The sequence below is a fragment of the Eptesicus fuscus genome, chromosome 21 (genome assembly GCF_027574615.1).
Source record: "Eptesicus fuscus isolate TK198812 chromosome 21, DD_ASM_mEF_20220401, whole genome shotgun sequence".
In the NCBI taxonomy this organism is placed as follows: Eukaryota; Metazoa; Chordata; class Mammalia; order Chiroptera; family Vespertilionidae; genus Eptesicus; species Eptesicus fuscus.
Genome location: NC_072493.1, coordinates 22563131 through 22590382, shown reverse-complemented (window position 1 = coordinate 22590382; position 27252 = coordinate 22563131). Strand labels below are relative to the sequence as shown.

At 46.3% G+C, this 27252-nt stretch overlaps 1 protein-coding gene across 1 annotated transcript in view; it reads right to left on the bottom strand.

Moving 5' to 3' along the window:
- ANKRD27 (ankyrin repeat domain 27) overlaps positions 1-27252 on the bottom strand; it is a 66604-nt gene that overhangs the window by 22260 nt on the left and 17092 nt on the right. The window contains 19 exon segments of the mRNA XM_028143017.2: positions 2674-2718; positions 4214-4333; positions 4432-4491; positions 8143-8340; positions 9740-9832; positions 10220-10335; positions 11173-11255; positions 11812-11939; positions 13023-13115; positions 18150-18282; positions 18983-19061; positions 19935-20056; positions 20730-20806; positions 20894-20959; positions 21059-21112; positions 21198-21257; positions 22610-22764; positions 23801-23957; positions 26216-26326. Coding sequence (XP_027998818.2) covers positions 2674-2718; positions 4214-4333; positions 4432-4491; positions 8143-8340; positions 9740-9832; positions 10220-10335; positions 11173-11255; positions 11812-11939; positions 13023-13115; positions 18150-18282; positions 18983-19061; positions 19935-20056; positions 20730-20806; positions 20894-20959; positions 21059-21112; positions 21198-21257; positions 22610-22764; positions 23801-23957; positions 26216-26326 — 1950 coding nt within the window.

Below are 27252 nucleotides of genomic sequence, written 5' to 3'. Positions count from 1 at the left end.
GAGTGCAATGTGGTATGGTTTGAAGCTGTCCACTGGATCAACTGGCCCTTGAGTCTCCTGGGAGGTGCAAAGTCAGCCACTATCTGGGGCCACCTGGCAGGAGCTACAGAGAGATCTTCAGATTCTTCCTATTTGTATTGGGTTTGGAAGTGCCCAGATGAGGCCCAGCTATGAAGCAAGGCAAGCTGGTGCTGCTGCCAGGTGTCAGGCCTTTTATTGATAAGTTTGGGGTATGCTGATGCCAGCTGCTGCTTGTTTGAGAGATTTTAGCAAAGTCTAAAGCCTGAGCCAGGACAGGCCATTCATATGGAAAAGCTGCTGCAAATATCTTGGGTGGGGCTGCAAATTGGATGGGATGGGGTCTCAGGGAATCACCAGGGCAGAGCAAACATTGTGCTCAGGTTGATGGGGATTCAGATATGGTTGCCAGTCAGCCCTGGGACAGGGAGGTCCCACAACAGGAACAATGACCGCTGTGAGCACCTCCGTCTGATAGAAAGCTGCCCCTGAGTTCCTGCCCCGATGCCAGACAGTCTGGTTCCTCCCCATGTGTCTGGGTCTCCCAACACCACAGCTCCGAGGAAGTAAGTCTGAGTAAGTTCATGCCGGGCCTTTAAGATGGACACCTGGGCCTCCCCGGCAGCCTCCGTGTCCCTCAGCCACAATCCTTGCTGGTTTTTACAGCCCCAAGTTACAGGGACTCCTCTTCCCACCTCTTGAACCCTGGGTGGGAGATCTGGTGTGGGGCTAGGACCCCTTGCTCCTCACGGGCGGCCTTCACAGGGATAATTTCCTTCTGGATTAAGAAAAAATGGCACACGTCCCTAGTTGGTTTGGCTCAGTGGATAGAGCATTGGCCTGTGGACTGAAAGGTCCTGGGTTCGATTCCAGTCAAGGGCCTGTACCTCAGTTGCAGGCTTCTCCCCAGCCCAGGCCCTAGTCAGGGCTTGTGCAGGAGGCAACCAATCGATGTGTTTCTCTCACATCGATATTTCTCTCTGTCTTCCTCTTTCTCTTCTCTCTAAAAATCAATGCAAAAACATCCTTGGATGAGGATTAAACAAATAAAACAAAACAACACAAAAACTGGCACACATGGGTGTCAGGCCAGCCTGTTCTGTGCCTCCATCCGTCCTACCAGTATCAGTGTGCTTTCTTGTTTACTTCTTTGGTTGTAGGACTTCCATTCAGCCAGCTTTCAGGTGGTTCTGAATGATGGTTGTTCTATATTTTACTTGTAATTTTGATGTGGTTGTGGAAGGCAGCAAGTACTGGCCTTTACCTACACCGCCATCTTGGTTCTCTTTTCTTCTATCTTCTAAAAAGCAGAGTGGTGCTACTTGAAAATCCTGTCCCTGGAGCATTTAATAAGCACGTCCTCTTTGATCTAACTGTACACTTTCCAACCAGCCCTTCCCTTTTCACCGGAGAAAACTCACTCAAGAGGTCAATAACTTGTTCAGGGCCACACAACTCTTAAGTTGTGGTTTGAACTCCATACCAATGTCCTTTCCACTAGAATGCACTAGCTCACAGGTAAGAGCACTGAAAAGACCCCCAAACAGGTCAAATTTATGTTCCAGTAAAGAAAAGCTTCTAAGATATTAAATTTGAGAAAACATTCTAAATACATATCTAGGCCTGGTTCTCAGCACTGAGGAAGTCAGCATATGCCTGCAAGACTGACAAAAGGTTTCAGGAACCCCTCTTTGACCCCAAGCTTCTCTCTTCGAGGTCCCTTCCATCCAAGACGACAGACACTTGGTCAGGGTGGAAACACCAAAGGCCTTGACTGAGGGGCCTCACTGACCAGGTTAGCCGAGACTGAGGGCAGCTTCTCTTGATGAGAAGAAGGGAACAAGAATGGGGGCAGGGAGCTGAGGTGGTCCTGGGCAGGGGGTTGGAAGCTATCGCATGAATATTCGTTTGGATGGGGACCCCAGGGCATTGGAAAGTTAGTCTCAATCTTCTCACCCACCCACAAAAGGAAGGAGTTTGCTAAGCACCTAACTGACTCCTCCTTTGAAGACAAAACAAATCCCTTTCAGGAAGCCAAAGGCAAGCCAGGCAAACTGCCTGTGGGAATCTCATGAAGGCTGTCTCCACTCTCAAGTGATCTCATCACAGATGTTCCCCGTCACCCGGCACTGTGGGTTAGGACAGACACCTTCCCTTCCTGCAGGACATCCTCAACAGGTTCCGACCCACATCAGTCAGCACCATCTTGTTTGGCACCTGCTTGACTCTTTGGGGTCCCAAGCCTCAGACTTCAGCCTTCTGGCCCAGGTTTCCATAACTTCTCCAGGGCCACCCTAACACCCCCTGGGCTCTGCCCTCGCCTCCCCCACCCTCTCCTCACCCACTACCCTGTCTGCTCACCTTGTTCCTAGCTAGCGGGTCAGGCTTTGAGCCCATACTTTGAGACCTGGGTGTGGGCTAGTCTCTTGCCAACATCTCACCACCCTCCCAGAATATGAATGTCTAAGAGGCAAGGACGTGCTCACTATGCAGCTGTATGTCCACTCGCCTCATTATTTGTGGTGGAAAGGTCACATTGCCAGTGCCAAATATTTATTAAGTGCACCACCTTCTATGTGAAAGTGAACAACAAAGCCACACAGCTCCTAACTGAACCGAGAGCAAGCTTTGTAAAACGTACTTCTACAAACTCACCATTTCTAAATCTCCATCAGCAACTGCTCTTAAAAGTTTTTCCACCTTAAAAAAAAAAAAAAAAAAAGAATGTTAGAAAAATAAGTTTAATAAAATAATAATAAAAATAAGAAGCCCTGGCCAGGTAGCTCCGTTGGTTAGAGCATCATCCCAATACGCCAAGGTTGCGGGTTTAAGCCCTGGTCAGGGCACATACAAGGATCTACCCATGAATGCATAAATAAGTGGAACAAATCAATGTCTCTCTCTCTCTCTCTCCTTTCCTCTCTCTCAATAAATGAGAAAAAATATTAAAAGAAACCACCTTTCTGAAAGCCTAGTAGCTTTCATTTGTTTCTTAATTTGGAGTCTTGATTCAGTAGCTTTCAAACATATCCCTAAAACTGCTCAGACAGACAACCTAGGAGGTGCTGGTGTGCTCTGAACCCATCACCATGCAAGGTCTATAAAATGACACTGCTAGCATGTGGCAAAGTGAGATGATGGCCACCCTGAAGCACAAGCACTCCCTAGGCCAGCCACCTTTAGAACTACATATATTCAGCCCTCATTATCTGCTAGCTGAGAGTACACACGGGGGACACCCCTCCCAAGGATGATCCCAGGTCTCTGTTAGACTCTGGAGAGTGCCTGTTGGTTTTCTTTGCTGTGTTTCTGCATTGGCCAAGCTTGCTGGGTTATCCACGAGCAGGTCAGGGCTTGAGGGTAACATGGGAGGAGGGGTCTTAGGTAGAGTCAGTGAGGGTCCCCACCCACAGGGGAATGAGCAGAAGAGTTGTGGTGTGGCACATCCACGCAATGGTCTACTCTGTGGGCTGACACTGAACAAAATCTAAGATTAGAGGCAAAAAACAAATCCCAGGCTATAAATCAGCTTTTACTAAACACAATGTGTGAGTGTATATAAATGTCTATATAAACTTTGTAAGGAGTTAGGAAGGACCCACATCGGCTAACAGAGGTCTTATGGAGTGGGAGGTGAGGGCAGAGAAAATTTGCTTTATAAAATGATCTTATACCAGTGGACCTATAGGTGACGTTACTTATACTTTTCTTAGGCTATTCTCTCTCTCTCACACACACATTGTCCACCAAGCAAAGAGTTGCTAAGGGAGCAGACCATGAAGGGCAAGCAGGGTGAGAACATCTGGGCTCCTCTCCAGGCACCGACATTGGCCACAGCAGGCGAGGCTGTCCTGGTTATGGTGGTCAGGCCAACTAGGTGGCCCTTGTCAGGCCCTCTTTCTTTTTTAAAAAATGTATTTTTATTGATTTCAGAGAGGAAGGGAGAGGGAGAGAGAGATAGAAACATCAATGATGAGAGAGAGAGAATCATTGATTGGCTGCCTCCTGCATGCCCCCTATTGGGGATTGAGCCTGCAACCTGGGCATGTGCCCGTGACCGGAATCAAACCCGGGACCCTTCACTCTGCAGGCTGATGCTCTATCCACTGAGCCAAACCAGCGAGGGCAGGCCCTGATTCTTTAACCCGAGCCATATGCAGGGCCTCGCAGCCCTTCCTCCCACCTGGGGCCTCACCTCTCTGTAGTCCTTCTTGGGCTCCCTTTGTCTGGAGCTGGCGGACACAGAGGAGGAGCTGGAGGCGGAGGACCTCTGGCTGATGGAATCCCTGGAGTGTTGAGGGGGTGGCACAGGGACCTGCAGTGAGGCAACATGACAAGAGAAGAGACAGGTGAGGGCCAGAGAGGATGCTCTGGTCATAAATAGGGCCAAGGACTACCGCCCTGTTCACTTACCGCTGAAGACTGTTGTCTCCTTTCGAAGGATATGTGACGGGCTTCCATTATAGACAGAATCTAGGAGGACAAAGGGGACAAGCAAAGTACTGAATGAGATGGGTCACCAAAGCATCACCCATAATACCCCACTGACTGCCCATCTCCTCGGAAGGGCAGACAGCTCAGCCACACCCTTGGAGAGACAGGGAAACCACAGCCTGGGTGGAACTCGCTCAGAACCAGAGTAAGTCTGGGCTTCCTCTTGCCGCACCACACTCCTGCTGCCTGGCAGAGGAGCTGGTGCTTCCCATGAACGGGCTCAGAGGACAAGAGAAGCCCAGCCACAGAAGGGGCCTCAAAGGCTGCCCTGTCTAGCCCCCGGGCTATTTGTCCCCAGGAATAAAGTGTGGCCTTTTCACTGGCACCACGAGCAGCTCAGAGCAGACCCAAGCAGGCAGCCGTCTCCTTCCCTCTGAGATCTCCCTTGGAAGGGGCCTTTGGAAGAAGAAGAAACCCTCAGCTCCTCCGGGCATCTCAGGCCACAGGCAGCACCACCCAGTCCATCAGCTGTGGCTGCTACGGAGCAGAGACCTTGTGAGTGCACAGGAAGTATGGCCCACGGGTCACCTTCAAAAACTGTGCTACTGTAGATCTTATGTTAAGTGTTATTGTCACACACAAACATAGTAATAAAGATGAGAGGAAACTTTTGAAGGTGATGGATATGTTTATAGCACAGATTGTGGTGATGGTCTCACAGGTATGTACGTATCTCCAAATGCATCAAGTTGTGTACTGTCGTTCCTCATTTTATTGTGCTTTGCTATATTGCACTTCACAGATGTTGCGTGTTTTACAAATTGAAGGCAAGACTCTCCCAACAGCAAAAATTTATGACTCATTTTCTTGCAGTGGCCTGGGACCAAACCTGCTATCTCCTAGGTGTGCCTGTACATGAAATATGTACAGCTCTTTGTATGTCAATCATACCTCAATAAAGTAGTTTAAAAACTGTGCTACTCCTAGAAGATGACATAAACTGAAAGGCTTCCCTAGAAGAGAGTCAGAAACTAAAAGGAAGCCGAAAACATCAAGAAGCAAAAAGCGCCCTGGCCGGTTTGGCTCAGTGGATAGAGCATCGGCCTGCGGACTGAAGGGTCCCGGGTTCGATTCCAGTCAAGGGCACATGCCTGGGTTGCGGGCTCCATCCCCAGTAGGGGGCGTGCAGGAGGCAGCCGATCCATGATTCTCTCTCATCATGGATGTTTCCGTCTCTCTCTCCCTCTCCCTCTCCCCTTCTCTCTGAAATCAATAAAAATATAAAAAAAAAAAAAGAAGCAAAAAGCAAGGCCTGTCCAGAGGGAGACAACAGGAGGTCTGTATTAAAATGGAATCATTTTCCCTATCTGGTTTGGCTCAGTGGATAGAGCGTCAGCCTGCAGACCAAAGGGTCCCAGGTTCGATTCCGATCAAGGGCACGTGCCTCAGTTGTAGGCTCCTCCCTGGCCCAGGCCCTGGTCAGGGCTTGTGCAGGAGGGAACCAATCGATGTGTTTCTCTCACTTCAATGTTTCTCTCTGTCTTTTTCTCTTTCTTCCACTCTCTCTAAAAAATCAATGGAAAAGTATCGTTGGGTGAGGATTAACAACAACAACAAAAAAGAATTGTTTGCCCTGACCAGTATTGCTCTGTGGTTATAGCATTGTCTCGTGCACTGAAGGGTATGTAGCAGGTTTAATTCCCAGTCAGGGCATATACCCAGGTTGCGCGTTCGATCCCCGGTTGGGGTGCGTATGGGAGACAACCAATTGATGTTTCTCTCTTACCTTCCTTTCTCTCTCTCTCTCTCTTTCTCTCATCAATGAAAAATATCCTCATGTGAGGATTAAAAAATAAAATACATAAAATGGAATCATTTCTGTGAGCCACAAATCAGTGATGTTCTAGACACATCAACCTGGGACCTTCCACTGCACATGGCTCGGCTTCCTCTGGCCAGGTGGCCAACCATACTTCGCTGAAGGCATGCCTTCAACCTTCTGGGTGATGAGGTACAAAGAAATGGTTTTTCTAAGCCCCCCACTCCTCACTCCCCACTCACTCATGAAGTGAGCACTTTTACATGTTGTTAAAAACTGAATGCTAGTCCTGACCGGTTTGGCTCAGTGGAGAGAGCGTCGTGGTGAAAGGTCCCAGGTTCGATTCCAGTCAAGGGCATGCACGTTGGTTGCAGGCACATCCCCAGTAGGAGGCGTGCAGGAGGCAGCTGGTCGATGTTTCTCTCTCAATGTTTCTAACTCTCTATCCCTCTCCCTTCCTCTCTGTAAGAAATCAATAAAATATATTTTAAAACCAAAACAAAAAAACACACACACAAAACTGAATGCTCCCAGACATTACTCCCAGGAAAGGATGAGTAGTTCATTAACAAATCACTTCTGAAAGAAGTAATACCCAATGATGCTCAAAATTGGTCAAATCAGGATAAAGTTTTTAGGAGCTGAAGATGAAGTAATATCCTTTACTGCTTCCATGTCCCACTCCCTTTCTCCGCTTCTGCCGGTCAGAGTTACTCTCCCGTTTTACCCACTCCATTTGCTCATAAGGCAATAGCACTCAGAGGCTGGGGCAAACGCTGCTGGGAGTAGCTCGTAGAACAACACAAAGAACAACTCATCCTCCTAATATATAAAAACCCAGGGTCTGTAATGACTAACTGAAGGCTCGACCGAATACTGGAAGTCAGTCCTGCACTCAGTGCTGGTTTGCCGTGGTGACCCAGCACTGACTGCCACTGGTGAAGGCGCGGTGACCCAGCACTGACTGCTGAGGGGGCTGTGGATCAGGCCCGGAGAGAGGCCTGAAGAGAGAGGCAGGGTCTGATCTGCAGCCTCCATGACAGCTGTTGATCAGCTGTTGCCTCTCTTTCTCTCCAGGCTTCGCCAACAGCTGCGCCTCTTTTTCTCCCCGGGCCTCCACGGGGGCTGCTGATCAGCCCTGCCTCTCTGATCAGGCCTGGAGATAGGCCCAGAGATGCTGACTTGCATAGAAACTGACCAATCAGAACCAAATCTGGGTGAACTGTGAGGAGCCAATGGCTGCCTAGGAGGCGGAGTTTTTGACGCTGACTGGCATAGAAACTGAACAATCAGAACTAAATTGGCCGGTAGGGGAGGACAGTTGGGGGCGAGATCAGGCCTGCAGGGGAGGGCAGTTGGGGGTGAGATCAGGCTGGCAGGAGAGGGCAGTTGGGGGTGATCAGGCTGGCAGAGGCAGTTAGGGGCGATCAGGCCGGCAGGGGAGAGCAGTTGGGGGCAAGATCAAGCTGGCAGGGTAGGGCAGTTGGAGGCGATCGGGCAGGCAGGCAGGTGAGCGGTTAGGAGCCAGTGGTCCCAGATTGTAGTTGTCCAAGGGGTCCCTGATTGGAGAGGGTGCAGGCTGGGCTGAGGGAAACCACCCCCTCTGTGTACGAATTTCATGCCCCAGGCCACTAGTCATAATATAAATAAGTAAAAACCCATTAACCACCAAGTCCCAAATGCAGCAGAGAGGGTACAGGCAAAGTCCTGCCTTCAAGCACTAATGCAATTTGTCCAGCATAGCCAAGACCTAATCTATAGATAGTAATTTTGTTTTTAAAGTCATAGTCCTTTTCCGAAAAACAAAAACAAAAACACACACACACACACACACAAAACAAACAAACAAACAAAAAACACAAACAATTTACCTTTGAGTTTAATGCACACTTGAGGGGCGTTTCTTTCATTCTGTTCTGGATCTCTGTGGATGCTCCATTTTGTAGCAACGTCTCTATGATGCCCTGGTAACCCCAGCGTGCAGCTATGTGTAGGGGAGTGTCTCCTTTCTCATTACCAATATCTAGTTTGCATGACTGCACATCATAGTAGACCAAAGCCTTCACACACTGCAAAGAAATTGGGAGATGCCACCATTATCTCACATGCTAAGGCCCAGGCAACATCTGTGTACTCCACAGCCTAGATCCAGGTCCCAGCTCAATCAAGGCTCCACTAACCAAACAACTGCATAGTAACAAAGAGGGAACCCAAGGGCTCCAGGTTACCTGATCAGGACACCTCACTTTCTCAAAGAACTCACGGGTCCATCAGTTAGACATGGCTGAATAAATTGTGATGTCTCCATGTGCAGAAAGGAATGACCATAGCAGGCCCGAGACCACAGTCCCTTGAAAGGCCTGACTGCAAGGTTGGCCCTTGACTTGCAGTATTCCTTGGGAGCTTGGATTTAGGGTGTGTCTAAGTCCCCTACCTCATAAGAGGGGCTCACTGTGTCCAACCTTTTGTACAACAATGTGGTTGATATGAACACCTGCTTTCCTTCTGGGAGTCTGACATTTCGGTACATGCCAGGCAGAGGGTGTTTACATGACCAGCCTCCAATAAAATGTGGCCTGAGTGGCCCAATGAGCTGCCCTGGTAGATAATATTTCATAGGTATTATCACAACTCACTGAATCAATGGGTAGTCTTAAGAACACTGATGCAATACACATAATTGATTACTGCAGCGATGAAAGACAGGCCAGATCTATATTTACTGACCTAGAGAATTTCCATAATGTATCATTAAGTTAGGATAGCAAGTTGCATGAAAACGTGTAGGGTACGATCTCGTTTTTACACATCACCCACCTAACCCAGCTTTAACCGTATCTATAATAACCTATAATAATAAAAGCATAATATGCTAATTAGACTGGATGGCCTTCCGGACGACCTTCTGGATGAAGCCAGGGCTATGAGAGAAGCCTGGGTCCCGGGTGCCAGAGGGAAGCCCGGATGCCGGGTGCCAGAGGGAAGCCAGTGCCGGCAGCCGGGGAGAAGGAAGGCCTACTCTTGCACGAATTTCATACATCAGGCCTCTAGTATATGTATAAAACTACTTGTATGTTACTATGAAGAGAAGGGGGAGAGAGAATAGTTAGGAAAAAATAAAACACACTGTTAAATATTAAGTGAAAATGGAAATTATGAAATTCCTTGATATTACTATAAAAAAGTAAAAGATAGAAATTGAATATGAACAAAGGTAAGAGTCAGATGGTAGCAGGGATGAATGGAAACAACTTAATTTTATGACAGATAATGAGCAATTAAGTTTCAGGTTTGTTATTTCAACATAGCATCTATAATAAACTTATAATTTTTTAATTAAAAAAATTACACACCAAATTGTCCAATAATTATCTACACAAAACACACTACACTAAACTAAGTAAAATTTCACATTTCTTCACGAGAGAGAAAGGGTGAACGCAGCCAGGGACAGCAAGCACCACTTACGTCTTCGTGGCCGTGAGCGCAGGCCAGGTGGAGAGCGGTGTTGCCGTTATTGTCCTGCACATCAGTGCTGGCCTTGTAGTGCAACAGCAGCAGCTTGCAAAGGGGAGGAGAAAGCAGGTGATAAGGGGGAGGTCACTTGTTTCTATTTTCAATCTTATTTACCTATTCTACAAATAAATGATATCACTCTCATCCTTCCTTAGAGATAAAAATGTTTTGAGATAAAAAAAAAGTAAGGCCCTCCCTCCACTCTACCCCCAGATTATCAGGACATTTTAGGAAAGCAAGTCCTAAAATTTTTGTCCTGATAATCTACACCTCACAGTTCTGTCCGGGGCTGGAGGAGCCGCAGACACGCAGCCCTGCTGTGCAGCTGCAGCACAGCCAGTGGGACAGAGGAGCGCAGCCAGCACGACTGGAGTCAGTCTGAGCCCAGCTCATCCGAGCACGTGCACTGGTGGCGCCGTCACCCCTGCTCACCGTCACGCTCTGATAGCCCTTCTGACATGCAAGATGAAGTGGAGTTGAGCCGTGATAGTCCATGGCGTTCACCACAGCGCCTTTGGAAACCAGGAGGTCGATGAGGGATGCCTGCCCTACAGAACAGAAGGACTTCACAATGGAGAAAGACAAGAGGCTTTCAGGCCCTAAGTGTGAAGCCACGACATTACTTTACCCTCTTGTTCCCTGGCATGAGCCAGGCCAGGAGGAACTTTTCTGCTTGAGAGGAACCAGAGCTAACATCAAGTCAGACTCTGCAGATTCTGGGCACTTCGGGGTGCCTCTTAACGGGGACTTAGCTCCAATCTACTTCTTAGCAAGAGAAGGTTCTGGGAAAGAGCCTTGACACCCACAGAAGATCTCATGGTTCATCAATTCTTAAGATGAATACTGTGCAACCATTAAAAAATATGACAAGGAGAAATGTTCTCACCTATCACTGAGTGAAAAAAGCACAGTATAGAACAGTATGACCCCCACAAGATCATATGCTTTATATTTATATACACACAAGCACAGGGAAATTCCAGATACTCATAAATCAAAATTATATCTGGGAGACAGAAGGATGGCAGGTGATACTGGAGAAGTTTGTGTTTCTACTCTGTGCACTTTAAAAGTTATTTTTTCAAAGCGGGATATAAGAACCCCAATTCTAAGATCATTCTAATAGCTCGGACTCAAGCATTCCCTCCCTGGACCACCGGCCCAGGACAGAGAGAACACGGATAAGCCCAGGAGCAGCACAGGAAAGCCTGAGGAACGTCTGCTATTCTCTTCCAGCGAAGCCACCGGCGGTGGCCCATGATGCAGCCCTTCCCACACCCCAACTCCACTGCACCTGTCAGCCAGGCCTCAGGCCTCTGCTAGGCCATCCTTGGCTCCATCCCTTTTCCTTGACAACCCTCAGAGGCCCACCCAAGACCACATACCACAGAGGGCAGCCACATGGAGTGGTGTATGACCCCTGTCATCTCTGGAGAATGGAGTGACAACTGAAGGATCATTCAGCCTCCTAAAACAGAGAAAAGATACAGAGAAAGACGCCCGAGGAACGGCAGGGCAAAGCCTCCTCCTGACAAGGCTGGCCATGCCAGGGTCTTGGGACTGGAAGACAGAACTCAGGGTGTGATCCAAACTGGGCCTCTCTTATAGTGTCCTGGAGAGAATCCTCACCCTGTGAGCATCTCGTCTCCCTCCCGGCCACCCCACTCCTCTAGGCCTTGACACCCAGCAAAACAGCCTGATGAGGTTAAGGGGAGACCAAAATGGGTTGCTGGAGGAACCTGGCATTCCTCCCATCCTAAACACATTTGCCGAGGCTGGGCAGGCCCTGTATCTGCCTATCCTGCATCCAGCCCAGCAACGTGCCAAGTACTTTCAGGACCTTTATTCCATCTAATGCTCCAAAGAGGCAGAAATCAGTGTCCCCACTTTACAGCAGAGGAAGCTGAGTGCATCAAGTATAAGTGCCTCATTCAAAATCACATGACAAGGAAGTAGAAAAGTTCCATCAAAGCCCTGAGTATCCTGCTTTTTGGCACACGGAGCCTCCATGAGGACTCTCTTACCCAGAGACAAGTTTCTCACAGTCATCACAGAAGCACAGGGGGTGGCACATCTTTTGGATGGCATCTTTATCTTGGTCTTCTTGGCTCAGAAGTCTTTCCACTTCTTTTTGGTTACCTGAAGCAATGTGCTGAGAAGTGATATCAAAGATACTATCAGTATTGAGAAATTTGCTTTTTAAGGTGTGAATTTTTTGAGTGTTGCAGAAACACTAATATATGGATGGATGAATTGATTTGCTCTCTCGGATTTATTTCAAAATCATCCGGGTGGGTGAATAGGGAAAGGGGGCGAGGGTAGAGATGAACTAAGTTTGGGAGATGGCTATATGGAGCCTGTCCAAGACACTAATCTTTTATTTCTGTAGTTTGTAAATGTAAGAAATTTTCATAATTAAAAAAATGACATGACAAAATTCCCAAAGCAACAGGAGTAGAGAAGCAATACATTCAGAATTCAGAATCTTATAGAACAAGCCTCGGTCCTGTCCTCTTGTATCTGATAGACCTTGGCTTGGGGGGTGAGGGAGGAAACAGCTGCAATCAGCAGGAAACCCCATCAACAACCAAGCCTGCAGGGCTCACCCCTGTGATTCCTGGATGTGTTCCCCCAGGGAGTGAGATGTTCTGGGGAGCGCACCATCTCAGGAGGCGCTCTGGGCCTCCATGGAACCCACTCTGGCTCCGGGTGACCTCTTGGGGAGATCTGCCCTCTCCTAGTCCTCGCTTACTGCCCAGTGGGCACCTCGACAGCCTCCCAGCAGCTGAACAGATCTGAGCGGGGAGCTGGGTGCTGCTACATGATCAAACCACCACCAAGCAGTGCGCCCAGGGGATACACACACAGACACTTGAGATGTCGGGCTCCTGGAACTGAGAAGAGGCATCCCCTCTGTGGGGCCTCCAGTGAGGTACCACTGAACTGGCCTATGGACAAACTGTGCTTTGTCGAGTGGAGAAAGGAGGACAGTTGGGGCAGAGGGCTCCACAGGTGGAGGCCCAGGGCCCTCGGTGAACCATCCAGCGCAGCTATCACATAGCACACACTGTGCAGATGAGCATACGTGCTGATTTCACCTGTAAAACCTCAGCATCCCTACCACCCTGAGCACAAGGTGAACTTCGGTGTTTAACTACATCGACCACCATGTGGATTCTGTAGAGATGCTGAAAGATGGCGTGCTCCTCACAAAGAAAGACTTCTGGTGTCTTACCTTAAACAGGCAGTCAATGGGAGTTGAAGTCATCTGAGACAGTAAGCTCATTCTCTGCTTAAGGAACAGTCTGTCACCAAATCCCTCAGACTCCTGCAGGAAAACCCAACAGTCTGTTTTATCCCTCGCTCCTCTCTCCCCCTTTCACTGAGCCAGAGAGCTGACCCTCATCAGGCTGGGAGAAGGACTTCCGATCTGTCTCTCCAGGAAGTGGTAGCTCTGACGACCGTTTTCCAGGGGGGCTCTGGGAGCGTGTGTAGAACGTGTCATCTCTACGTGTGGAATGCTGCATGCACACACCATCCTCCTTCAGATGGAACCTGGACTGTGCTGGCCTCCTTCTCTCAAGCTTTGTCTAGCCTGCATAGCCCTATCCCCTGCCACTTTATCTGCAGCCCACAGGCAGGAAAACCATCGGACAGATGGTCTATATTTCTCAATGTCAACCAGCAGGGGAGAGGGGAGTCTTCATTTTTGAACATATTTATTAAAATAGCAAACAATAGGGCCATTGGCTCCAAGTCCAATAGGATACTGGGGTCTACCCCAATTAATAAAGTTATGATTACCCAGATATAAAAATCTAATAATGTACCCTTACTTTGTTTTTCTTTTTTATTGAATTTATTGGGGTGACATTGGTCAACAAAATTATATAGGTTTCAGGCGTACAATTCTATAACACATCGTCTGTATATGTATTGTGTGTTCACCACCTCAAGTCAAGTCTCCTTCCGTCACCATTTATCCCCCCTGTACCTTCTCTTACCTATTTTTATGAAATAATTTCTAGCAAGATACTTTAATAATGCTCAGTTGAGCACCTGCTACTAAACTGTCTAATGACAAATTAACTTTCTTAAAAAGTCTTTGTGGGTGGTAAAGGGAGTTTTTTTCCAGCCAGTTGCTGCCAGAAGAACTCACCACCCAGATAAAACTTTAGGATAAGGCTCTCTAAGTTCTGACTTACAGGTCCAGCTAAAGACAGAGCTGACAGCATTTCGAGGAGTGGACCATTTCTGGGGTCTGCTGTCAAGACTGCCCTCAGAGGATTAACTTGGCAAACAAATACCAACACCTCAGTATTAGAGCCACTTTAGCTCCCAGCTGTTATAAGCTATGAATGCTCTGTAAGTTTTATTCAGTGACTTACACCTGAGCAGCTTAGGGTCAGAGAAACATCAAAGACATTACTCTCCAGGTAAATTTGGTGTTCTTTCCTCGACTCTGGGGAACTATCAAGGGCAGCGATGAAGAGAGGCAAGTCTTCTAGGACTGAATCTTCAGGGGGAAATGAGCTGCCAGAAGACACAGCATATGAGAGAAGACCTATTTGGGAATAGGGTGAACACTACTTATTAGAAACCTGGTCAAGTGAGAAAAACCAGAGCCTGAAAAGCTAGAGCAGAGGAGGGTACAGATGCTTCCAGGTTCTCTCTCCTGGCTTTTCATCCCACTAATGTGTGTTTTTTAAAAAAGCTAAAAATCTTGGGCCCTGGCCCGATAGTTCAGTCAGAGCACATATAAGAGTCAACCAATAAATGCATAGATAAATAATAAAATAAATAAATAATAAAATAAAGGCACCTGCTATACCTGTACACCCGAAACTAATATAAAATAATATTGAATATCAATGGCAATAGAAAAATAAAGTCAGTCATGCTATGCCAAAAACAAAAATTAAAAAAGAAAAAGCTAGAAATTTTTATTTAAGTCTTTATGCTTAAAGAATGTTTATGGTCATCTCAAGTATAATTTTATCTTTGAGAGAACATTTCTGTGAAACTACATTATATAAAGAGTCAAGAGTAAGACAGAATTCAATTTACTAATATTTGGTCTTTAATGATTTTCAGGAACCTCGCCTACTGTGTGGAGATACCCTTGGGCTCTTTCCCCAGAAAACGAACTGATACTTGACAGTGGCCTTGAATATTCCTAAAGGGAACTGCACTACTGCAAAGAACTCAGCTAAGGTAGAAGTGATACCACAGACGGAATCCCAACGATGGTATCACAAAAGACAGGAAGCCACAACACCTGCTCTGTCAATAAAGTGCAGAGCATCTCTCAGGCCTGACCCACTCAAGACCGAAGGGACGGGCTTCCCAGCAAGCCAGATGCTGCACACCTTGTCCCATCATCTGATGGGACCAACCACCTCTCATCCAGAAAGGCAGAACCAGGGTCAGACACTCCTGCCTAGAGGAGCACCCTGGGCTGTGTTCCACACCCCCTTGCCCATCCATGCCGAATGCACCCAAGAACCAGGAGACAAAGACACTCACATGCGGAGGCATTAGAAGAGTAACTAAGGGCACCGGTATCACCTCACAATTCAAAAAGGCACTTGTGAATATTCCATTTGATTCTCATAACTACCTAGTAAGGGGTAAAATATACAACATTATCCCCAGTATAGACCGGAAGATAGATAGAGGCTTAGAGAGACAAACAGAAGTGCTGGACTCACACCAACACCAGCACTAGAAGGACCACTCCTCAAACACTCGCCCAATCCCACTTGAAATCTTTTTTCCCTTTATTTTCCCCCATCACCATTAATTCCCCTTATACTCTCTTCCACCTCCAACTGCACCCCCTCTTCCCTGTCACTTGGAATATATTCTAAAGCACAAGTAGGTATGGAGTCCTGGCCAGTGTGGCTCAGTTGGTTGAGTGTTGTCCCATGCACTGAAGGGTTCAATTCCCCATCAGGGCACATACCTAGGTTGTGGGTTTAATCCCTGGTTTGAACAGGAGGCAACCAATCGATATTTCTCTCATTCTCTCTCTCTCTCTCCCTCTCCTTCCTCTCTCTGTAGAATCAATAAAAAAACAACAACATATGCTCGGGTGAGGATTTAAAAAAAATTCAACTGAGACTGTTTGGTCAGCCACTTTCTTACACCCTGGCCGAAGGCCTTCAAGTGTTGGCCTTCCTGCCCACATGGAAAATAAGAAAGTAAGATGGCCACGGTATAGTATGGGGGCGGGAAGGGGACAGGAGCAACTTCAAGAGGTGGATACCTCCCTCCAGGTGACAGGGCACTTCTGGCCCCATCAAGGGCCATCAGGCAATTCTTCTGCAGGTTGGCAGAGCCAGGAAGGGAGTGACCTCTCAGATGGATGAGCGGGAAAGAACCAGAAGGGCAGGACCATCACAAAACCACTGCAGGCACCACAGGAAAACACATTCCTAGACTGACTGACTGCACTGAGCACAACGCCCTCTGGGTCCATCCATGCTGTTGCAAATGGTAAGATTTCATTCTCTTTTATGGCTGAGTAATATTCCACTGTATATAAACACCATACCACAGCTTTTTTATCCACTTGTCTATTGATGGGCACAATACCATATGATATGTATGTAAAATCTAAAGAACAAAATAAGTAAACAAACAAAACTGAAACAGACTCACAGACACAGAGAACAGACTGGTGGTTTCCAGAGGGGAGGAGGGCTTGGGAGACTGGGTGAAAGAGGTGAAGGGACTGAGAAGTACAGATTGGTAGCTACAAAACAGTCATGGGGATGTAAAGTACAGCATAGGAAATATAGTCAATAATATTGTATCAGTCGGGTACTAGAAATATCGAGGGGAACACTATGTAAAGTATATGATTGTCTAACCACTATGATATCCATCTAAAACCAATACAAAATAAAATTGAAAGAAAAATAAAATATTTAACTATGATCACATAAAGTAAAAAAACCACACACCCACATTTCTAGAACCTCACAGAAGACGATTTCCAAACTAAGAAATCTTACTTCGTTACTATGGGAGTGAGTGACAACTGCTTCTGCAGACTCCTGTGCATGTGGAGTGCACAAATGGCCCTTCTAGAATGTGAGTGATTTCCCCCTAAATTAGAAACACCTTTCCACAAGAGTCACAGCCAACCACATCTGAGAAGAGCTGGACAGCCTCTAATTTCACCTGCTTACATGTGAGAGGTCAACCCAAACCCAGACAAGAGCAGAACTTAGTTCTTCAGCAAGCACCATGATGCTACTGGGCTACGTGCCAACAAGTGTGTAAAATACAATTGTATGGCACTGAAAAAAGACATATACCCAAATGTTAATAAAAGTATCCCCACCTAGTGAGTTTACAAGAGGTTTTTGTTTCCTTCAAATATTGTTTATAAGCAAATAGTAGTTTTCTAATCAGAAAAAAAAAATTTATTCTTTTGGGGAAAAAACATAAACATGATTCAGTGGTTGAGCATCAACCCATTAACCAGGAGGTCACGGTTTGATTCCCAGTAGAGGTCATGCAAGAGGCAGCCGATCCATGATTCTCTCTCAGCAGTGATGTTTCTATATCTTTCTCCCTCTCTCCCTCTCTCTCTGAAATCAATAAAAACAAAAACAACAACAAAAATAAACATGTTAATGATAAATGAATTCTGAGAAACAGCTTTTACCCAAGTGCACCTGCCTGGACAGGCTTGTGCTCTTTTCCAGATGTTTTAACTTATTATTTTGGGAGATTCTAATATCAGTAGAAAATTAGGATCAAATAAATCTTTAATCCTCAGAAATCTCTTCACTTTATTAATTTTAACTTTGTGATTTCTGTGAGTACTGTCACATTTTGCTGGTTGGTATGCAGTGAAATAAGCTAGCAATGCAATCTTGGTTTAAGATCCTCAAAATTCACATAGAAATATAATTTCCTCTCCTTAGCCAAAGCTCACCAACCAACCAAGAAAGTAATAATAAGGCCACTGAGTCCTAAAATTGCATACATTAACCTCATTTCTTGCCTATATGGTCAAGATATGCGAAGTCACTGTTTCTAGCTTCCCCTCTGCCCATGGGCTTTTGAGGATGCCGAGGATCAGTGAAGTAGGATATAAACAATCAGTGAAGTAGGATATAAACAATATACCATTGTAAGTCCGATGAAAACCCACAAACTTTCACAGCCAAATCTGGTACTCAGTGTGCAGTGTGTGGGTTGCTGTCCGGGCTCAGGGCCTGTAAACAGCTGAGGCCCCATTCTCAAGAGACCATTTAAGTATTCACCCCTCCACACCAACCTCAGAACCCTATCAAATGTGCAATGACACCCCCCAAAGAAAGACCAAAGTAGGAGGGGATCTTACCAGCGGTTTAACAGAGAGGCTTCCTTGCCGAATATATTCAATTGCAGCTTCAATTGAGGTCAGGCAGTATCCCAATTCATCTTTTGTCGAGTTGCTAAATCTGAAGTTTTTGATATAACTCAAATTTGCCATCCTAACAAAAGGAAAAAAACGTTTTATTCTTGTACACAAGTAACACTTGCAGAAACAATGCCATTGGCTTAGGAGACTGAACTTGGTTAGCTCCAGGGAACACTGACTGCTAACACCTCACTCTCTATTCAGAGTGTGTGTACTTAGGAAATAAATAAAACTACTTGTTATTTTCCTGAAATAGGCTATTTTTAATTTTTATTTATTTTTAAAAAATATTTTTTAAAATTGATATTTAGAGAGAGAGGGAGGGAACATGTGAAAGCGAACCATGGATCAGCTGCCTCCTACACGCTCCTTCCAGGGAATTGAGCCCGCAACCTGGGCATGAGTCCTGAGAATTAAAACGGCAACCTTTCAGGGCACGGGATGATGCCCAACCAACTGGGCTGAAATAGGCTATTTTTTAGAAAGCTCATTATTGTAAAGTGAGCTGTGGGTTCCTATGGGAAGAAGATGAGCTTTGGGACCACACAGCTTCCTGCTTAGCCACTGACTAGCTGCGTGTTCCAGAACGAGAAACGTAAGCTCTCTGGACCTCCGTTTCCCATCTATAAATGGAAGGAGAGCCACCCACTGCCAAGTGAAGGTGGAGCAGGCATAGCACCTGACTCATGAGAGGTGCTCAATTTCTTAGTTATACTAAAACTACCATAGTATAGTACAGCCATTTGAAAAACTATTTTAACAAAAAATATTACCAATTAGGTATCTCTGTTTTCACAAGCAAATATAACAGGACTGATAGCAGATCATCAGCACACATAGTCTCCAAGTTAACTGCAAGGGGGAAACATGTTCAAAGTCATCATGAGACTCAAGTGGACTAACAATCCTCTCAACTCCTCACCAAAATTCAACCCCAAAACCACAATCCAGTAAGATTACATGTCAGAGAGAAATTCGGTTGCACAATTTCCTTCACAGTGTCCTGAACAGATGCCAGATTCAAGGGGAACACGAACGCCTAGCACTCCCAGAACATGTACAGAGAAGGGAACTCCACGCAAACCACCCTCGCCACCTTCCTGGATGGGCAAAGCCCAGGGAGGCCAGTGACGGTGGACACAAAGCGAAGGTGTGCCCAGAGCCACTGCTGAAAGCTCTTTCCTCCTGAGATCATTTCTGTTTTATGCACTGTGGAGTCCAATGCTGAAGTAGCCTATTTTTTTTTTTTAATCCTCACCCAAGGACATGCTTGTAGAGAGGAAAGTGTGCCACACACACCCCTGTTTATTTCATTTAATATACTTTTAAGATCATTCCCTATCTGCATACACAAATCTGCCTCATTATTTTTTTTTTCTTGGCTTATTTTGTTTAACTTTTTATACTGGAAAATTTTAAACATATACTCAACGAGTGCAGTCTAAAGGACACTTGAACCCCTATGTATCCATCACCAGCTTGGCTCATTTCTGAGGCTGCTGTTCCTCTGCCACCATTTTTTTACCACAGTCATGACACATCTACCCCCACCCCATTAGTAGGCACTCACTCATCAGCACAGAACCCAAGGCGCTCAAGCTAGAAGGCTAGGCTGCACACACCAGCCCATCTGTATGTCCTTTAAGACAGCCCTGCTCCTTAACAGACTTCTGCTTTTGGGTGGATGCATCTACCCCCCTGCCCGGCCTCTTCCCCAGCACAAACCTCTCTGGCTAGGAGACTGTGTAATTAGCTGCACCACCTTTCGCAAACAAACCAACTTCTGCTGTGGGGAGGTACATTTGTTGAGCTGAGCCAGTTCTCTCTTTGCACGAGGTATGTTGAAGCTGTAAAATAATTTGGCAAGTGACAACTTAAGAGCACAGCATAAGAGCCCTTTTTCTCTGGTCTAATAATGTACCTCTAATTTACATTTCTTATAATAAACCATAGTAATGAAAAATAAAAACAGAAACTCAGAAGCCATCTCACTCAAGTCAGTGGCAAAACACAACAGCTTCAAATGTCTCATTCAGGCTGCCTAGTGACAGCAGCACCCGAAAATTAGAGGGGGAAAAAAATCAAAAGTCCTTAGCCTCAGAATGAAATAGCCCAAAGGGAAAAAATAAGTAGTTTAAACATAAACACTTTAGACATTTTTTTATCCTAATGAAACTTAAATTAATCCAGAAGAAGGTGTCTCTTTGGCAGGGTTCCCTCGGATGGGCAGATGAGGAGAGCCGTCTCCATGCAGAACCTACCTGGGTGAGCTATGTGCCCACCTTGAGACCAACTGTGGGAAACCACAGCCCCTTTAGCTCCCACCCAGCTGGTACGTGGGCGGACAGTTGCAGGAGGGTGACAGCTACAACACAGTCATCTGCCAACGTCAGCACTTTAACTTTGGTCACGAATAACTGCACTGCTCCTCAATATGAACCAAGTCAAGCCAGCCTGTCGGCACAGCTGCCGAGGGCCCTGCTTCTGAGGATGCGGAGCTGCTGCAGTTCAAACCCTTACCTGAACTCAGGTTTCACACCAATATCTTTCTGCTGAAGATCTTGAAGGCTTCTTGTGATTTTGTTAAAGGCAGCATCCTAACAACAGATTTTAACGAAGCTTCAAATTTCCTAGAAAGCACAGAATAAGGCTTCCAACCTGGGCGATGCAGATTTAGAACCTACCTCACTTGCCTCCATGGTCCCCACATATTTAAAGATCAGATCATAAATATCGTGCTGGACGTACATCTGTGAAATCAACGAGCCCCAGTTCAGGGTGTGTGTGGGGGCATCAAGGAGAGTCGCAGCACTGCCGCCTTCTCTCCCCTCACTGCCCTGGCCTCTTACCTCTACCGCCTGCTTCATCAGGTTCATTTGGGCCTCATGCCTGGCAAGCATCTTCTAGAAGACAAGAAAAGTACAGTAAAAGTGTTTGGCTTTCATGTGGGCAAACTGCAATTCTCTCTTTGAAAGTCCTGCTGCTTACCAGGTGAGAGTCCCTCAGAAGGTGCTGGAGGCATTTGGTGTAGAGCGCATTCACTGCGTCCTAAGTGACAGAGGAGAGATAGGTCACTCTCATAATCCAAGGCCATAACACAAAACCCAGGACATGCAACATGTCCTGGAATGAAGAAAATATTTTACAAAATGTGACAGACTTTAAGTGCTTAAGCATGCTTAACAACTCAGTGATTTTTTTTCAACTTTTTTTTTATGCATTAAAAGTAGAAATAAAATCCTTTTGGAGTTAACAAGATGCATATATATATATATATATATATATACATACACACACACACACACACACACACACACACACACACACACACATACACACACACAAACACACACACACAGAGGTCCAGTGCATGAAATTCGTGCATTGTGTGTGTGTGTGTGTCCCTCAGCCCAGCCTGCAACCTCTCCAATCTGGGATAACCCTCTCACAATCCAGGACTGCTGGCTCCCAACTGCTCGCCTGCCTGTCTACCTGATTGCCCCTAACCACTTCTGCCTGCCAGCCTGAACACCCCCTAACCACTCCCCTGCCAGCCTGATCGACGCCTAACTGTTCCTCTGCCGGCCCAATTGCCCCTAACTGTCCTCCCTGCCGGCCTGGTCACCCCTAACTGCCCTCCCCTGCCGGCCTGGTCGCCCGTAACTGTCCTCCCCTGGTGGCCTGATCTCGCCCCCAATGGCTCTCCCCCTGCTGACCTGATCACCCTTAACTGCCTCTGCCTGCCTGATCACCCCTAACTGCCCTCCCCTGCCAGCCTGATCTCACCCCCAACTGCCCTCCCCTGCAGGCCTGATCTCGCCCCCAACTGCCCTCCCTTTCAGGCCTGGTCCCTCCCAACTGCCCTCCCCTGCTGGCCTGATCACCCACAACTGCCCTCCCCTGCCAGCCATCTTGTATCCACATGGGGGCGGCCATCTTTGACCACATGGGGGCAGCCATCTTGTGTGTTGGAGTGATGGTCAATTTGCATATTACCTCTTTATTATATAGGAGGATATATTTTTTCAATCCTACCAGAGGATATTTTTTCACTGATTTTTTTTTTGGGGGGGGAGAGTGAAAGGGGGGGGGAGAGAGAGAAACATTGATGTGAAAGAGACACATCGATTGGTTGCCTCCCACATGCACCCTGACTGGGGCTCCGTGTAGGACGATGCTCTAACCACTGTGCCCACCATCCAGGGTGATAATATTAATTTTTATACTTCTCTGTGATTTTCAAGTTTTTTACAGTGGCTTGTACTACTCTTATAGTTAGAAAGAAATATTTCAAACAAAATTCCAACAGTGGAGGCAGCAAAGCTTCAGAGTAAACTGAGGGATTCAGGGCTCTCAACTGAGACCAGGCATGCCTGGCAAAGCAAGACACAGATACTGACTATGTGATGACGGAGGCTCTTTCTTTCACATTCCCTGAATGTTCGCTGGAAAGAGGCAATGTTCTTGTCAAATCTCTCCGAGTGTCTTCCCAAAAACTCTCTCACATCTTCAATGGTTTTCAAGGAAAAGGTATCTGAGGGTGTTGAAGGCTCTTCTGAAAAAGAGACAGAGTCAGGATGATGGAAGCTTTCACTGTTTCCTAACAGGGGAAGTGCCACATCCTTTGCCCTGCTTCCCCAGGGTTTGGGCCCCCTCTCCAGGGGGGAAGAGGAGGATGAACCTATTTCAAGATATTGCCCAAGGGCAGCCCAGTTACAGGACAACCCAGGGCTCAGAGAGCCTGGTCCTCTTGAGACCATTTTCTGGGACAAAACCTGGACTATCTGGGACCTTGGGCTTGATCTGTGTGGCTCTGGTGAAGAAGCCCCGATTCCTGATAATAAGAGCCTCAGACTGCATTTGGCACGTTGCTGCCTCAATTTCCTAGAGCAGCTGAAGAATTATTATTATTATTTTAAAAATATATTTTATTGATTTTTTTTACAGAGAGGAAGAGAGAGGGATAGAGAGTCAGAAACATCGATGAGAAACATCGATCAGCTGCCTCCTGCACAACCCCCACTGGGGATGTGCCTGCGACCAATGTACATGCCCCTGACCGGAACCGAACCCGGGACCCAAAAAGTCCCCAGGCCGACGCTCTATCCACTGAGCCAAACCGGTTTCGGCCTGAAGAATTATTATTCATTAAAAATAGAGATCTCAAAAAATAAATAAATAAATAAATAAATAAATAAATAAATAAATAAATAAAAATAAAGAGATCTCAAAGAGGCACCACAGTTGGGCTGGGTGGGTAGTAATGCTGTAAGAGCTAGCTCTAAAGCCGAGGCCCGAGGCAGAGCCAGGGCTTTGCACAACTCTAGGGAACGACATCCACACTGAGGCCTATGTGAAGACTGCCTCCTGGAACTGTCATGTCCAAACTGTGAACCTTATGCAGCAGCCCAGGCCACACCTGAGCTCGAGAAAACCTTCAGATTAAGTTCTATGGGGAATTATGTAAATAATTATTCAGCTTTCTTGTGGGCTCTTGAATATTTTATGGGATGTTTGTAACAGTTATGTCCAGAAGAAATTCAATAAATACATTGCTCCAAATCATGAGAAAGGGTTTTCTTGCAGAATACCTGAACTCTCTCTCTTCTCCAAAGGATGCGCTATACACAGCAGGCTGAAACTTTCTTCTTTTTCGTTGTAGAAAGTTTCTTCAAAGAGAATGGGCACTGAGAGAAGATAGGCGAAACCAGCTCCTAATTTAATCCTGTTTCCTTGTATAAAGACATCCTAGAACAAGAGAACCATTACTGCACCACTCGCCAGCGGTGACCATTGACCCCTCCACCTGGACCCAATACAGTATTTTACCCAACCTGACGCTCTTTGCTCCAATGTGGGTTTGTAGGGACAGCACTACTCTTATTGATTTTTTCACACACACACACACACACACACACACACACACACACACACAGATTTGTTGTTCCACTTATTTATGCACTCATTGGTTGATTCTTGTATGTGCCCTGACTAGGTATCAAACCCACAAACTTGGCATATACGAATGATGCTCTAACTAACTGAACTATAGCCATGGGAGGACTACTCTTTAATTTGCTTTTTAATACTAAAATGTTTTTCTTTCTTCTTTGTTCACTCTGTATTGTGGCTACAGTAGTATCCTGATCCTTTTTATAATCTTTAAAATATATTTTTATTTCAGAGAGGAAGAGAGGAGAGAAGGATAGAAACATCAATGATGAGAGGGAATCATTGATCGGTTGCCTCCTGCACACCCTACACTGGGAATTGAGCCCGAAACCCGGGTATGAGCCCTGACCAGGAATCAAACCCATGACCTCCTTGGGTCCATGCTCAATCAGAGCCACACTGGATGGGCCCTGATCCTTTTAAAATGTTGCAACAGAAGAAGCACTAAGCTGTTCCTCAGAGTAGCAGAGACTACACCCTTCAGGAATGGAAGAGTAGGAAGGCTCTCCTATCTGAACAGAAGACCAAAGTGTCCGGTGTTCAACTGGGATGGGGCTGGACAATGATGCTGTGTCCCCTTTGAGGCTCACTACTCTGGCCATGGCCAGGGAGCCCAGGGCAGACCCGCTGTGATAAGCCTGACTGCTCTGCTCTTTGTAGATCTGGGTACCCCAAAGAGAACAAAAAACTAACAAGGGACTGGCAGCTGTGGTGAGCAGATCTCTGGCAGGAAAATAGTGGCATGCCTCGTGAGCCACTGAGCTGCTGACCCCCAAGCTGGTGTCCAGGTCACCCCATGCCCCATCACTCCTCTTCCCCACACAGTGCCTACAGCTGCTGGGTTGGAGGGTCCTGACTAGAAATGGAACCTCCTGCTGTCAGAACCTACCTGTTTACACTTAAAAAATAAGAAAATGCATATCCCAAAGTTAACCCTGACAATGAGATAGATGGATATCATGTGCCCCCTGAAATGATACATTGAGAAAGATAAAATACCCTTTGGAAGCATTCCTACCAGAAACGATAACTGCTAATCTAATCATGAGGAAACATCCGAGGGCCCTCACGGAGGGAGAGTCCCCAAAGCAAAACAGAAATGTCAGTGTCATGAGAGACAGACTGAGGGCCTCTTGCAAAAGAAGAAAACTAAAAATGCATTCTGTGACCCTGGGTCTGAAAAAAGAGTATTAGTGCAATTAGCATAGCTTGTATAAGAGCAGGATGTTGGAGGACAGTACTCTATCAATGTTAAATTTTCTGAGTGTGATCACTGTGCTCTGGTTATGTAGGAAATACAGATTGAATTGTTTTGAAGTAAAGGAACATGGTTTATGAAACATTTTCTGAAAAAGTTCAGAAAAAGTAATAGTAATGTATATTATGTATAGTGATAAAATAAATGTGGCCAAAATGTTAACAGTTCACCAATCTAGGGGAAGGGTATATGAGAGTTCCTTCTACTTTACTGAAACTTTCTGTAGGATTGAGATTATTTCAAAACAAAATTGTGTGTTTTTTTAAAAAATATTTTTATTGATTTCAGAGTGAGGAAGGGAGAGGGAGAGAAGATAGAAACATCAATGATGAAAGAGAATCATTGACCGGCTGCCTCTTGCATGCCCCCTGACCAGGAATAAGGACCTCTTGGTTCATAGGTCGATGCTCAATCACCGAGCTATACCAGCTGGGCTCAAAACGAAGTTTTAAAAAAATTAAACTTCATCCCTGATCTCCAATTTGTGGCCAAGAAACCAATGAGCTCTCAATGTCACAGGGATAAAATAGCTTGCTTTGCCAGGACCTCAAGGAAGAGATATCACTGGCAGGAAACCCATAGGCTGAGGAAGAGATGCCCAGCCAAGGCCCTGCTCAGCACTACCATCTCCTCTTTCCTCAAAGGCAGCAGGCCCTCCAACCCCATCCCACAGGGCTGCTGTGTTAAAGCTATCATTTAACATAGATGTGAAAGGGCGACAAGCAGGATTCTCTCCCCTCCAGCCCACCCAAATACTGAGTGAGTAACCCTGGTTGACCCACAAAGAAATGAATACCTTTCCATTTAAGGTCTGAAAGTGATCTTCCACTGGTTTCAAAATATAGGACTCAAACTGACAAGTAGACTGAACATTGCTTGTTAGGCTTCCTTTGCAGGGTACTAAGACCTGGAAAAAAATAATTAGGGTAAATACTAGAGAGATGTGTCATTTACAACTTCAGCAGAACAGGATGCATCACAAAATATTCCAGCTGGAACTGTTGTGGGGACTTACTGCAGAGATAATGCCCGGGTCACTTGCCAACATGGCAACAGGTGATGCCAGCGGACTCAATCTGTTGTCATTGTGATGGAGACCAGTCAGAGGGAGGTAGCTCCCACCCTGTAGGGTCCCTCCCCACAGCTGGACTGGGTGCCCCACTCAGTCATCAACTGGCTCATGAATGAATCCAGATGGAGAGAGGATAGTTTGGAAAGCACAGAAAAGTGACACTAAAAAGTCACATGTATTCCCACATCTAAATGATAAACACTGCACATGAGGACAGTTTCCTTCCCATCTTCCTTCCATGTTTGTTTTTTTCCATGTTTGTTTTTAAGCCGAGTTATGGTCACAGTTTGTAACAGAAGTACAGAAACTCAGTTTCCTATCGCACGCTGTCACCTCCACCAGAGATGCCTCAGCGTGCCAGACCCTTACTTTGGGGAAGCTGCAATCTGAAACCTGAATTTTTAGTCCAACAGTGGCTACCTCACTGACCAGACACCAGCTCCTCAGCTCCAAGCAGCACAGGAAGGAGCTGACTCAACACTGCCTACTGCCCTGGCACATGGATCTGTGCTTAGCTCAGGGACTCGTGTTTCAGAGGACTCTCAGACTCAAGTGTACCCGGGAGGAAGATGACCCAAAGCAGCTAAGCCATTCAGAGCCCCATCTCCTAAAGCAGCCCAGCCAAAAGCAAGCGGCTTCTGCGCTATCCCCATGTACAGAAGAGGAAAGTGAGACTCAAAGAGTTAAGTAACTTGCCCAGGGTCACACTGCCAGTGGCAGAGCCACGATTCCGACTCCTGCCGCCCTCCGAACCACTGCCC